This window comes from Lepisma saccharinum, chromosome 3 (genome assembly GCF_977018435.1).
Source record: "Lepisma saccharinum chromosome 3, izLepSacc3.1, whole genome shotgun sequence".
Classification (NCBI taxonomy): Eukaryota; Metazoa; Arthropoda; class Insecta; order Zygentoma; family Lepismatidae; genus Lepisma; species Lepisma saccharinum.
Genome location: NC_139231.1, coordinates 33,626,785 through 33,640,728, shown reverse-complemented (window position 1 = coordinate 33,640,728; position 13,944 = coordinate 33,626,785). Strand labels below are relative to the sequence as shown.

Here is a 13,944-nt window from a genome sequence, read left to right as displayed (position 1 = left end):
GTTGTCAAAATGTTTATCTCCACATTCATTCACTTTGTTTTGTGTGGTGTAAGGTTCTACATAAACAAGGAAGAAACTACCCTCTCCAGCATCGGTAAAAATTTCACTATTGTAAACTCACAGGAAATAAAAATAAAGTGACTGACGATGATGATGGACAATTTATAGCCACACACCTTTCAAATGACTCTACACAATGCTGCATACCTATATGGAAAGATGTTTTGCCATAAATATAAACTGCATTACCTCACGTACAACTTATTTAATTTCTACACCAAGAACGAAAGACATTAATATATTTTTAAAAGTACAAAAGCAAAAAACTGCTCAATCACAGGTATTAAAAAATACACACATTACATTTGGTTACAAAAGTATAAACACTCCTAAAAATATTTAACTTGCGCAATAAATTAGTAAGAAAATACACACAATGCATTCGTACAATACTTTTAAAACAATACCATTTTTAATAAATGCCTGCTCTTGAAAAGGTTACCAAACAAAGCAGTGCAAATATTATCTCCAAACCCTCCAATGTCAATTGAATTCCACAAAGAATAACTTCCAAACGTAGTACGTATGTTTGCCAGAGAAGAAAATACAAAACACCAAAAATACATGGAACTGTTAGTACCAATGACAAAATAATAGAGAAGCCTCTTTCTGTCAAGTTTCCTTTCTGTCCCAAAAATATACGGAAAGCTTCCGTAAAACACAAACAAAATAGAAGAATAAGCTCAGATACAACATATCCAGTTGGGTACTGCAAGTTGATTGCCTTGAATAAAATCAGTCCAAGTTCAAACAAGGCAAACATACCAAAATAAAAGGAATTAAGGTAAAGTAATATTTCATACGTCAATGAAGAATTCATAGTAGTTTTTTAGTTGTGGTTATTCCTCCTGAAAATGTAGACCACTTGATGCTGTTTCATATTACCTGAAAAATAAATATATAATATAATCCCATTAGTTTCGGATAGATTAATAAATGCAAATATTCTTTACAAAATTTAATGAAAGGTCATTTATGGCACTACTTATTGCATAAATTATATTTTCAAATTGAATTGCATTGCCGTTGCACTACAGGTTATTTTTTTCTAAGTGCACAATTATATTATTCATGTTCAACAGAGTATGTGGATCCCTTGTTGCTAGGCTTGTCAACTTGAAAGAATAAAATTTCGGGATATTTTTTACAGCCATGAAACCCTCTACATTAAAATGTTCTGGAAAACTAAGCTGTTCTCTGTTGGTGGTCTTGCGACTGTAAATACAAAATTGAATCAACTTGTTCAAAACAACCTTGCAACAACTTATAAGTAAACAAAATAAAATTAATATACACATACTCATTCCCTTCTGAAGCCGTAACACTATAACAAAATTCATCAAGATGAAATGAAATACCATGAATTTATTTATACAGTCTCTATTCCGTTTCAAACTCACTCTATTTCTGTAACCAATCAAAAGAACTTTTTCCATGCATTATTGAACGAGCACTAATACTTTGGTTTAGTTTTCTCATGACTCCAATCTGGCTACGACAACAAGAGGATCACACTGAAATGCACCTAATCCCTCTCTAACAAATTACAAACTAAATCTATATAATGAAGCAAAATATGATGCAGGCAAACAAATAGGTTTCAAGACTTCAGTGCAACAATTATTTTCATTTCTTTTTCTGCAACTCCTGTGTAGATGCTTTGGCACAACAATGTGTTTCAACTTCCTATTTCTCCCTCCTCCCATTAACTTAAAACTTATTTTTCATGAGTCTTCAATATAATACAGTGTGTCCGAGAAAAAATATACCAATAAAGAATTTAAATAACTCAACAATCGTTAACGACAGAAATGTCAAATAACGTTTATTTGGAAGAGAAAATCATAGAATTTTTTTTAACCAAAGAAAAGAACAAGAAAAAAATTTCACCTTAGTAGATCTCAATGTGTGCTCCTTTGGTGGCGCGACAAACATCAAGGCGGTACTCAACCTCCATCCAAGTGTTCTTCAACATTTGATGAGTGACGGAGCTACATGCATCGATAATTCTTTCATGGAGATCATTGAGGTCTTGCACAGGTGTTTGGTAAACCATAGTCTTCACATAACCCCAAAGGAGGCAAGTGTGGTGACCATGGTGGCCATTTAATGGGTCCACCCCTCCCAATCCAATTACCAGCAAAATTGTTATTAAGGAAGTTAGTAACACAATGGGCATAATGTGGGGGGGGGGGGCATCCTGCTGAAACATGTACCCATGAGGTATACAAGGTACAGCATACTGTTGCAACATTTGCAGGTAACTTGCACCTGTAACTGTAGCTTCCTCAAAGAAAAAGGGCCCAATTATGGAATCTCATTTCAAACCACACCACACATTCAACTTGGGGCTGTCGTGTTCATGTTCAACAACTGCATGCGGATTCTGCTCACCCCATATTCTACAGTTATGCCTATGCACTTTTCCGGAAATGTGGAAGGTAGCCTCATCTGAAAATGTTACGCGTCTCAGGAATTCATTGTCATCATCAACGGGATAGCACTTCACTAGTGGGTTTATCACTGCACTTTAGTTTCTGAACAAGCTGTAACTTGTAGGCTCTAAGCCCTAACCTTTCATGTACGATATCATGCACAGTAGAACGTGGAATTCGAAGTTGAGAACTAGCACGTCTCACAGATTTACGCGGGCTTCTCTGGAAAGCTTCCTGAACTGCAACCACTTTATCCTCGCTCACACGCTTCCGACCACTACCTTTCTTCCTCAACAAAGACCCTGTTTCCAGCAATTGTTTATGCCATTTAACAATGTAATGACGTTCTTGTGCTTCCTGTCCATATTGTTGCCAGAATCTTCTTTATACCGCTACAGGAGACTTCAATTCTGCAAACCAAAAGCAGCACTCAACTTTCTGATGAACAGTAAACGGCGCCATTGTATAGACTACTCACGAACAAAGCCGCGCATGCGCTTAATTATGTTACGATTTTTTCCCTTCTGGTGGTAAAAAAAAATCCTTTCTTCCCTCTTCCAAATAAACGTTATTTGACATTTCTATTGTTAACGAATGTCGAGTTATTTAAATTCTTTATTCGTATATTTTTTCTCGGACACACTGTATAGTGAAATTTAATTTCTTACTTTGTAAAAACTAGGGCTGAGCCGATACCGATGTATTGGTAAGTATCAGTTGATATGTTTGCACCAATACCATTGTTTTTGAGTTGCTAGAGGTGCAGCCAATACTAATTGTCTTTTTCCATTTCAAAGTTCAGTTCACCTTTTCCAACTTACCTTTGGTTTTGAAAGAAAATGAAAAATAGTTGTGAATTTGTTAAACGAACCTGTACTCAAGTTTCCGGGAACAGCAAGTACGTGACACAAAGATCCTTAAACAGGTAAGACTCGCGGTAAAGTATCTTGCAAATCAAGCGTATCATGAAATTATCCCCATACGAGTTCGCTGCTTCTGTTTAGTTCTCTTCGAAGTCTACCAGGCTTTGTTCGTACAGATGCGGTCTCGTGTAACAATAAACCCAATGAGGTCCCGAAAGCCAACGATCCACCTGTGGGTAATCCTTCCACTTTCTTTGGTGTTTGCGGACATCTCTCTATTTAGTGACCTCCCGCAGTCAAAAAGGTCATCGCCCATGAAAGTGGTGGACATGTCTCAGACATAGTACATAGTATTTTCCTGGAAATTCCAATACCTGGGCTAATCCCCCTTCTCCTTTCCAACTTTAGACTTTTGTTTGTCCCGACTGGGTTTCAGCAGGCATGTTTCGGCACAAGGAATGCGGCAGGGGAATAATTTTCCTTGAATGACAGATAACGGCAGTTAGTTTCTGGAAAGTGTAGTGATGGGTTTGCATTTCCTCCCACGCCAAGCGATAGAACTATGCATTTAATTTTTCTTAGAAATAATTTGCCGAAAGTATATCGAAAGCAAAGTCACTTCGGAATATCACTGTACTGAAGTCAATCGCCTGATATAGAAGCAAGAGACTGGTAAGTTTTCATTCTCCCCTTACATTTCGTTTACTAATTATTATTCTCCTTGTTAAATGACAAAAAGAGACGAGATTGGTTTCACATTACAGCTTTACTGTAAGTTTTAGACGTGTCCGGGGCTGGTAAATCACCAATTATTCTTGTGTTCATGGATGATTTAATGTTAGTTTGGGAAGAGTGACCTTTAGTTTCAGAGAAGGTTGAAGAGGCATAATCTCATTTTTCAACATTGGGAGAGAGGAGGATGATGACCACACACCTTGCTCCTAGCTTCACTTAATATTTCTCTAATATTTGACACATTTGTCACTTAAAAAAATGTAAAGTTGAGATGCATCATTGTAACAGAGCATCGTTTGGTGGGTTAATTTATTCATTGACCCTCGTCAGAAATCCATACGTATAAAATGTAATAATAATAATTACACACACACACACATATAATGTAACATATGTATGTATATGTATACTATATAATATAACCTTTGTTATTTTAAATTTGGAATTACACAAATATTGGTATCACCTCAGCTCTAGTAAAAACCAATTTCTTCGCTCGGCAAGTGTATACCAAAAGAATATTGAAGGAAAATAATAAAAATTATAATAGTAAATCTTGTCATTGCAGGAGATAATAAAGTGAGACTGGGAGAGTAACAAGATTCCAGGAGACTCCCATCCATTCCGGAAGGGTTTTGCAAGCATACTCATTGCTTGCCCGTAAACAGGATGATCTCTGACATTTCAGTTTAACTTACGAGGCTTACATCAGGCTAAATTATTTTACAAAGTATGTTTTCTACATAGATTGCTTGTATGTGTACTGAACAGGGACGGCGCTACAGGGGAACTAGTATGATAGATGCATCTTGACAGAAAACTTAAAAAGTTTAAGTTTGCATTTTCCATTATTAAAATTCCATTGAGGCAAGTATAATGTTCCAAGTACATTTTCTAGTTTGGTTAGATCGCAAAGTTACTTTTAATACGAAGTGTTCAAAAATCAAGGGGGGGGGGAGGGAGAGGGGTAGATGCAGATATGCCTGGATAGCAGTGGCTACCATTTGATACTACGTAATGCACCAATCATGAGTGCCAAACTTGCTAAGAAATCTGTTACCTGCCTCGTAGGTGGTCGACGTATTCAGTGGCTGTGAGATTATTCTTAATTGTTGGCATTTGCAGCTAAAAGTGTACATTATTAGGCTCCATAAATCGTATTACTATATTTCTGAATAAATCTAACAGCTGTATAAAATGAATTTTTTTAAGTAGGACAACATTCAACATCTAAAGAGCCGTCAATGTTCTTTTCTGTTTGTTAGTTCCTCATTCGAGTACCGACAATGGTATGATTGTTATCGATGTTCTCTCATTGTTTTCATCGTTACATCTATCCCTATCGTTGCAAATATTCAAGAGGGAGAAATAGGACGTTAAGAAATCAATGAGTACGCAAAGTAACTAACTTAATTCTTAAATGTTAAGAATTGGAAATATTAAAATTGGACCTCCCCGCCCTGGTTATCTAGCAGCAATACTGCTGTCTTGAAAATAAGGGGTCCTGGGTTCGATCCCCGGTGGAGGCACATATCATAACATAACATATCATTAAGTGGCTCGGATTCCACTATAAGATGTGGGTCTTATCCCAATTAGCTTCTGTGCACTTAGCCATCAAGTCTTTCCACAATATACAAATCCAATCTCCAATCAAGTAAGCATTTTTGCATATGATGCAAAAATCAGCATGCTTGTGCATTTTCATCCTTTGCAGGCCTAGACCTACATGCTAAGTAATTATTATTTGTGATGTTAGAAAAAAAAATTCTGCAGTACCTCCAAAGTGGCCACATTTGATTCCATGCAGAAGAATCCATCTTTGAAGCACATCATTTTTAACATTCGTACTTACGTATTCTGAATTGCGAAACATTGTTTAAGATGGGATTTTGCTTTTTAAGAGAAAATATTATCTACTTTCGACATATTGAGTAATTATTGTTCGTGGTTTTTTTGCTTTGGTAAAACGCGATATGGTGGCGACAGGTTGACTATTGTTGTTGATCATCTGTGGTTATGCAGTGTTTCCAAACTTCTTGATCGAAAAATAACAAGTACCACGAACCATGCATGGATAGCCCTAAAAACCATTCAATAACCACGAACCATGCATGGATAGCCCCAAAAAACATTTAATAACCACGAACCATGCACAGATAGCCCCACGAATCATGCACGGCAAGGTTAGGTTAGCTTAGGCAAACATACTAAAAATTGTTATTCACAGTTACAAAACCGGGTAACACTTTACTATACCGGAGACGGATTTCTTCAAATTTACACGAGAAAGTACTTACGCAAATCATTTTCTGTAGCGTTGTTGATGTTCGGGAATGTAGTTTTGATCCATTTTAATGCGAATGCATGTGGTTTTCTACGAAAATCTATTTCCGACGTGCTATTGCTGTTGCCGCGATTTGCTTTCTGCACGAGAGCACAATACACGCTATTGCTGCTGCTACAACATGACGTGTCGAGGATGAGTCGTGAAGTTGTTGCCGGGTGTGGAAGATGCCGTGGAATTTGTAATTCCGATGTTGTCCATATATGCTAAATTGAACGAAAGGAGTGCTAATGGAACCTAACCTAACAGGCCTAACCTAACCGAGTAGGCATACCTCGTCCCCGTGATGGTTTGTGGGGCTATCGTATGTAAGAAATAGACATTATTTTCGTTAGAAATCCATTATGTCACCTAAAGAAATGTTCTGCAATGCAGAATAGTATGTTAGCAATGTAAAAAATTGCAAAATAAATCATTGATAGGTGTCTCCGGTATAGTAAAGTAGTACCCAAAACCGTGTGTTTGGAAACACTGACCGGGGATTACATCATGAAGCGGACGGAACATTTGATTCACGTAGTGGAACGTAATGGAGGCAACAGCTTTTGTGCATCGGAGATACATTAACGTCGAAAAATATATCATTTACCGGCCGGATAAATTGAACGAAGGGAGAAAACACTTCCACGAACTTCCTCAAGTCTACAGAAACTCAGTTCCGTAAGTCTCTTGTAAATTTGAAGAAATAAGTTTCTGGGAGATCGGAATTTTACCAATTCATCCCTGACACTAATCAACAAGGAGAGAAACAATAATTTCTGAAAATAAAATTAATGGAAGTAAAGATAAGTTACCAACTAGAATTTACCATTGACAAAAAACGGTAAATGTCTGTTATATCGGAGACACATTTCTTCATTTTTACAGAAGAAACTACTTACGGAAATGAGTTTCTGTAGCATTTTGAAAGTTCATGGAGGTATTTTCTAACCGTAGAATGCTGCACAACAAGAAATAAGCACTTTTCATATAATAAACTTGAATTTTTTGCAAAGCGACAACATTATGCCGTTGTTTCCATTATGTACCTGTAGATGGCGCGAGCATCGAAAGTCACGCGGTCTCGCCAGTGTTCCCAAACGTGCCTTTTTTTACGAGAAGTTTTTTTTTTTACTGCTTACCTAACCTTGCCGGAAATGGTCCATGTCTGTTATATCGGAGATACATTTCTTCATTTTTACAGAAGAAACTACGGTAAGACTGCAGAATATGGGCTGCTTAGGAGGAACGCGATTCATATTTTTTTGGTAACATTTTGTTGTTAGTAATCGGGGAAAGTAAGTTTTAAGGTGCGGAAAAATTTTTTTCTTTAAAAAACCAGAAAAACGTGTCCAGGTTGGGCAGTATTGAAATCGTAGCAACGAAGGAAAAGGCATATTCCTGCACAAATCGAGCGAAAGCAAAAAATGCCTATGTTGTTAGGTAGCTAGGTTTAGTTCACATAGCCTAAATAATAATTAGTCATTGTATTTATGCTAATGAAACCTAACCTCACAGGCCTAACCTAACCTTGTAGGCATTCCTCGAAGAAATAATGAAAGAAACTGTGCGTAAACAATATGGACACGAACGAATGGAGACATGCATTGCTTTTAGTACCAGGAAAAACATTTTTCATTGTATTTATGCTATAGGAACCCAACCTAACAGGCCTAACCTAATCTTGTAAGCATTCCTCGTCTGAAATAATGAAAGAAACTGTGCGTCTGTGGGTGGAATCCGGAGCGACAAATCAACTCGAATGCCGCAAAATGAAGGGTCTCACTTATCGCACAACACTTGAGCGCGTAAACAATATCGACGCGAACAAATGGAGAAATGCATTGCTTTTAGTAGCAGGAAAAACATTTTTTGAGCAATAATATAATAGTAATCGTAAAAGGAACACCGGAAAATGGAAGTAGAAGGTACGTACTTTCTGGGGATATAAATTTTGTTTGTCTATTTAGAGGAAAAAAGCAGCCCATGTTCTGCAGTGAGACCGAAACTACTTACGGAAATGAGTTTCTGTAGGATTTTGAAAGTTCATGGAGGTATTTTCTAACCGTAGAATGCTGCACAACAAGAAATAAGCACTTTTCATATAATAAACTTGCATTTTGTGCAAAACGACAACATTATACAATTGCTAAGTACGAATCATCCGAAACACAAAATATCCGATTTTAATGTGTCTCCGATATAACAGACATTTACCCAAAACACACATCGAACGAAATTACAATTTTTAGAAGCAGATTGATTGTTAGATAATTTGGTACTACTTTACTATACCTGAGACACCTGGGAATCATTTCTTTCGCACTTTTTTACATTGCTAACGTACTATTCTGCATTCCGGAACACTTATTTAGGTGAAATAATTGAATTTGTTACGAAAGTAATGTATATTTCTTACATTTACGAGTACTTACTGTTCTTGTTTATTTCCACACACAACATGGCGATAGCTTACCGTTGGTCGTTCCTTGAGCCAGGTTAGGTTAGGTTAGGCCTGTTAGGTTTGGTTCCATTAGCACTCCTTTCGTTCAATTTAGCATATACGGACAATACGAGAGCGTATTGTGCTCTCATGCAGGAAGCAAATGGCGGCAGCAGCAATAGCGCGTCGGAAACAGATTTTCGTACAAAACCACATGCATTCGCATTAAAATGAATCAAAATTACATTCCCGAACATCAACAACGCTACAGAAAATGATTTGCGTAAGTACTTTCTCCTGTAAATTTGAAGAAATCTGTCTCAGGTATAGTACAGTGTTACCGATAATTTTATATCGTCCATAAATCACTCCTTTGCATTTAAATGCTGTGATATTGAACATATCAATTTGTGTTTACATTATGATAAACATTGCAATATAATAATACAATGAAATACAATATATCTACACAATGAAATATAGTAATAGTCATGTGATGATATACTGCAATGGAAATATTAGAACTTTCTGTTTACAATGCCATGAACATTGTTTCCTCAGGATCATAGGTAAAACAAAAATGTGAGTACCGTTGTGTTAGCAGATCCGTTCCTTGTCTTGAACTTTAAATTATGAAATATTCGAGAGGGTGCAAGTTAAGTTACACTTTACACTAAAAGGATGTTGGTCCCGGACTCTCGGTTATGGGACTTAATTTCACCTATGTTTTTCTATCGTGCTAATGGACAATTCGTTCCATAGACATAGTACTTACAAGAAGTTACTGCTGCAGTGTTGCAGGTTAAGAATTGTTGACGAGATTGCGGCACTGGAAGGTCGTTTCTCGCAACCACGGATGGCAGCACCATCGGGAAAAAAACAAAAGACGAACGGTATGCGCAAAAACTCCCAGTTTGTTCACATTCACAAAACACTATCGTGTTCCATACCATTCGCTTTTCCGATACTTCCAGTTAGAGCTACGTTCAGGCAATGTTCGCGTATAATAAATGGACATTTCCACTTTGACATGCAAAAAGTTTTAAATCCATTCATTTTACGGCTTTTACGTAGGCTGCTCAGCAACCTAACCCTTGTCATGAGCTACATAAGAAAATATAAGTATATATAATATAATATGATAGGCAGTGTCTGCTGCCACGTTCTTTTTCTGCTGGAACCTCAAAAAAGATGCGCGTGGCAGTAGACTCGGTCTTTGTTTTATCGAGATTTCATCATGCTATGTTTGCATTTACGTCTGTAACACATACTGTGAAGTTGTAGCGATTAGTTTCACAAAAATGTTTTAAGATTAGGTCCCTCAGCGTTCTTCTAATAATAAACCTAAATGCTATCGTAGTTAGGTTTAGTTCTGTTAGTATTAAAATAATATCGTAAATGTTTTCTAAAGATAAAGGTTCTAAATTACCTGTACATTCATTCCCGCTAATCATAAACTTGCATTTCTCTCGTCTTAATCTGTTCTTATGATTTGTAACATCATCTTAGCAGACGAATTACGTGGCAGCAGCAAATTTGACGCTTATTCTTACTGCTGACACGTGCGTGGCAGAATATGATAATATATGAGTACAGATGGAAAGCTTGATTACACTAAAGACAAATTAAAAAAATCACATTACCTACAAACATGTAGGGGTGTGGTGTGCGGGACAGAATTTTTTTTGGTCGGGACGGGATCGGGACGGGAAATTTCTTAAATCCCTACATTCGGGACGGGAAAAATTTGAAATTTCCCAACAAAGTCGGGAAATTTTCGGGACGGGAGGAGTTCGAAATTTCCCAAAGCTCTGAAAATCTCGAATTCTACACGTCATTTTCACTTTAAGTAATTGTTTTTCCATTTCTGGAATAAAAAGTAACAATTTCCCATAATTTTCAGACACTTACAACGCAGCAGGGTTGGCATGTTTAAAACAAAAGTGATTAAAACACTTTGTTTTAAACGTTCAAAACACACGGCTTTGTTTTTTTGCAAATGTTTTAAACATTTTTTTTTAGAAGTGTTTAAAACACATTTTGTTACTTGATATTTTACAGTCTGTGATAATTTTTTTGTTTGGCAACCCTGTCTTTTCATTTAATCTGTGTCAATTAATCTGTGCTTTAAGGGTCTCACTTATCCCACAACACTTGAGCTACATTATGTTCTGACGTCACGGGAGAAAGGTTTTTAATTTTAGGCTAAATGTCTACGTTGTTAGGTTAGGCAGGCTGCACTTGCCCAAGGTAGCAAAACTGTTGTGCGACAAGAATCGTCAAATTTGCTCCTGCCACGTAACTCGTCTGCTAAAAAAAATTTCAAATCTTACCCCAGTAGGGTAATCAGGGGCGTTCAAAGTAATACTTGGTACGAGGCCTAGTATTTTTATTAATTTTAGCACAGTGGAAAACCTATTTTGATGATGTTTTTGTCGATTTTATACTATTGCAAATCTGTGATTTTTCATCTCATACTTCGTACGAGTGTCATAATTTCTTTCGAGTTAAAGTACGTAACGCCTACAACCACACCCACCCACGCACACCCACGCACACCTACACCCACTCACGCACACCTACACCCACCCACGCACACCTACACCTACACCCACTCCCACCCACGCACACCCATGCACACCTACACCCACACCCACCCACGCCCACCCACGCAAACCCATGCACACCTACACCCACGCACACCCACGCCAACCCACACCCACCCATGCACAAGTTATTAAGCTACATTGCGATGGCTCGTAAGGGTAAACTATTGCATCATGTTGCGCAACAAGTTATTACGCAATATTATGATGACCCCGTATCTGATGTGTTGTTTTCTGATTGGTTGGTTATGACGTAATGCGATGACGTGGTGTCTTCTGATTGGTTGGATTATGACGTAATGCGATGCCGTGTTGTTTTCTGATTGGCTCACTGTTTCTGATGTTCTCAACGCGGTCCGCGCTTAGGTTACTTAAATGCGAAAGCATTACAGGTCAGTAAGTATCGTGAGAGTGTTAGAAGAGTGCGGACGCGTTGTTGCAGTGCTGCTCATAATTTTTTTCATGTGCTAAGCACAGGGTGACATTTTTTTACTATATGTGGTTATTAATTTTTTATACTTAGTACAAATATATATTTTATATATAATAAAAAATAGCTAATATAAAATAAAACGTCATGAATATTTTTGGGTTTAAAAAGAAACAACATAATCAGCCTGTAGAGAGAATTCCAGTGAACATGGATGTATTTAGAGAAATTTATCATCAATTGAAAGGGTTACTTCTTGTTCACTTGAATAGTATTTGGTCTCATGTTGACGAGGATACTGGGAAGCAGTTATTTGTATTTAATAATAACTTATCATCATATAAGTTACCTGTTAGTGGGAAAATTCAAATAAATGTTTCTCCACCGAATGCGGTAGTTTTGCACATAGGTCGAAATTTGTATAGAATTAAACATAGTACATTACTTCCTGATACGTCTTATGATGTGGAAGCTGGTGAATTTTTGTATGCTGAGATAATTGGAGAGTATGATAAATTGATTCCTCTGTTTATCGAAATAAGAATAATCTATCCTCTTATTAATATATAAAATCCCTAAAAACAAAAAAAACGGATATATTTGGTAATAGAAAGCGACAGGAAATTCCAGATAATTCCAGCGAGATTGCTAGTTTAGATGTACGTCTAAAGAAACTGAAATCAGATTTACTCATATTACAGAATTCGCTAAATCTAAATATTCAAGCAGAGATTACAAATCTTCAAACTCAACTGATTGATCCTATAGTAAAAATTGATGGAGAACTTAAATCTTTGCTTGAGAAATATACTAATTTAGCTTCAATAGATAATCTTCAGAACTTAGAAGAGAATATTGCCAACTTGAAAAAAAGAACTTGATAAATTTAGACAAATACAGAGAACGAATACCGAACAGCTGAAACAGCAATTAAATGACCAGGCCAATAGTATTCGTACCGAACTGCAAACCATCATCCAGAATATCAAAACTCAAGAAGAATATGAGCAGGTAAATGCTAGTATTGCTAAATTGCAAGAACAGTTTCAATCTTTCAAAGTTCCTACATTGCAAAGTATCAAATCTGAATTACAGACAGATGAACTGCATACAGCTATAACAGAAGTTCAATCGAAACTACAGACATTGGAAGATTTTATCAATAATTTACCTTCATCTTCTGAATTAAATGCTATTGCTCGGAGCTTTGCCGGCATCAAACTACAGTTGGAGACTTATGAAGATTTTGGGAAGATACAAGGTACCATAGCTCACATAGAAGATACTATGGCAACTATGAGAAATGAGCTAACAAGTGTACAGGAAACTCTGGAATCGAAACTGCCTGGCATTACTGATATTCTAGCTATAGTTCAACAGCAACTTACTAAGCTTGAATACTGAATCAGAATTATCGCATTTCCATCATCTCATTGACGACATTCAGAGTAAATTAGAGACACTACAACAGTCTACACCTACGCAGGATGACATAACGCAACTGCAAGAAATTTTGAATAATGCAGCTGATGCAACAGAACTCGATGCTATAAAATTAACTCTTACCACACTTGAGAATACTGTAGCTGCCTTGCCTACTTCTGAGGAAATCAGAGCTATGAGGAGAGCAGTACATCGAATTTTAAAATCTGAGGATATCAAAAACATTCAAGCAGAAATTGAGCAAATCAGAGAAACTGTTGCTAGTCTCCCCAACAATCAAATAATTAACAAACTACATGCATTATTTACAGAAATCAGAAGTCAAGTACACGATCTTGCTACCCAGAGTTCTAAATTGAAACTTTTAGAAAATTTACAAGAGATTATTTCTAATATTACGTTACAAATTACCACTCTTGAAGCAAGTCAAGAATCTGCTTTATCAGGTTTTGCTACTCAACTTCACGATCTCAAAGAGGAATATAAACAACTGTATGTTGATGTAAAAATCAAACCTAGTTACGATGAGTTGGTTCGTACTATCAACGAACACTTGGAACCGGTATTAAGCAGACTAGATGACGTAGATACTCGTCACTTTTA

General features: G+C 36.8%; 1 protein-coding gene across 1 annotated transcript; it reads right to left on the bottom strand.

The window, feature by feature from the left end:
* Nucleotides 1-250: 250 nt before the first annotated feature.
* Nucleotides 251-9,673, bottom strand: LOC145984965 (transmembrane protein 216-like). The gene is made up of 2 exons (XM_083118409.1): nt 9,453-9,673; nt 251-945 (listed from the first exon to the last, which is right to left on the bottom strand). The coding sequence occupies exon 2, from the start codon at nt 878-880 to the stop codon at nt 473-475; it is 408 nt and encodes a 135-aa protein (XP_082974535.1). The 5' UTR covers nt 881-945; nt 9,453-9,673; the 3' UTR covers nt 251-472.
* Nucleotides 9,674-13,944: the final 4,271 nt, after the last annotated feature.

Excerpts from the sequence above, each read along its gene's own strand:
- LOC145984965 (XM_083118409.1), bottom strand. The coding sequence starts at position 880 with ATGAATTCTTCATTGACGTATGAAATATTACTTTACCTTAATTCCTTT.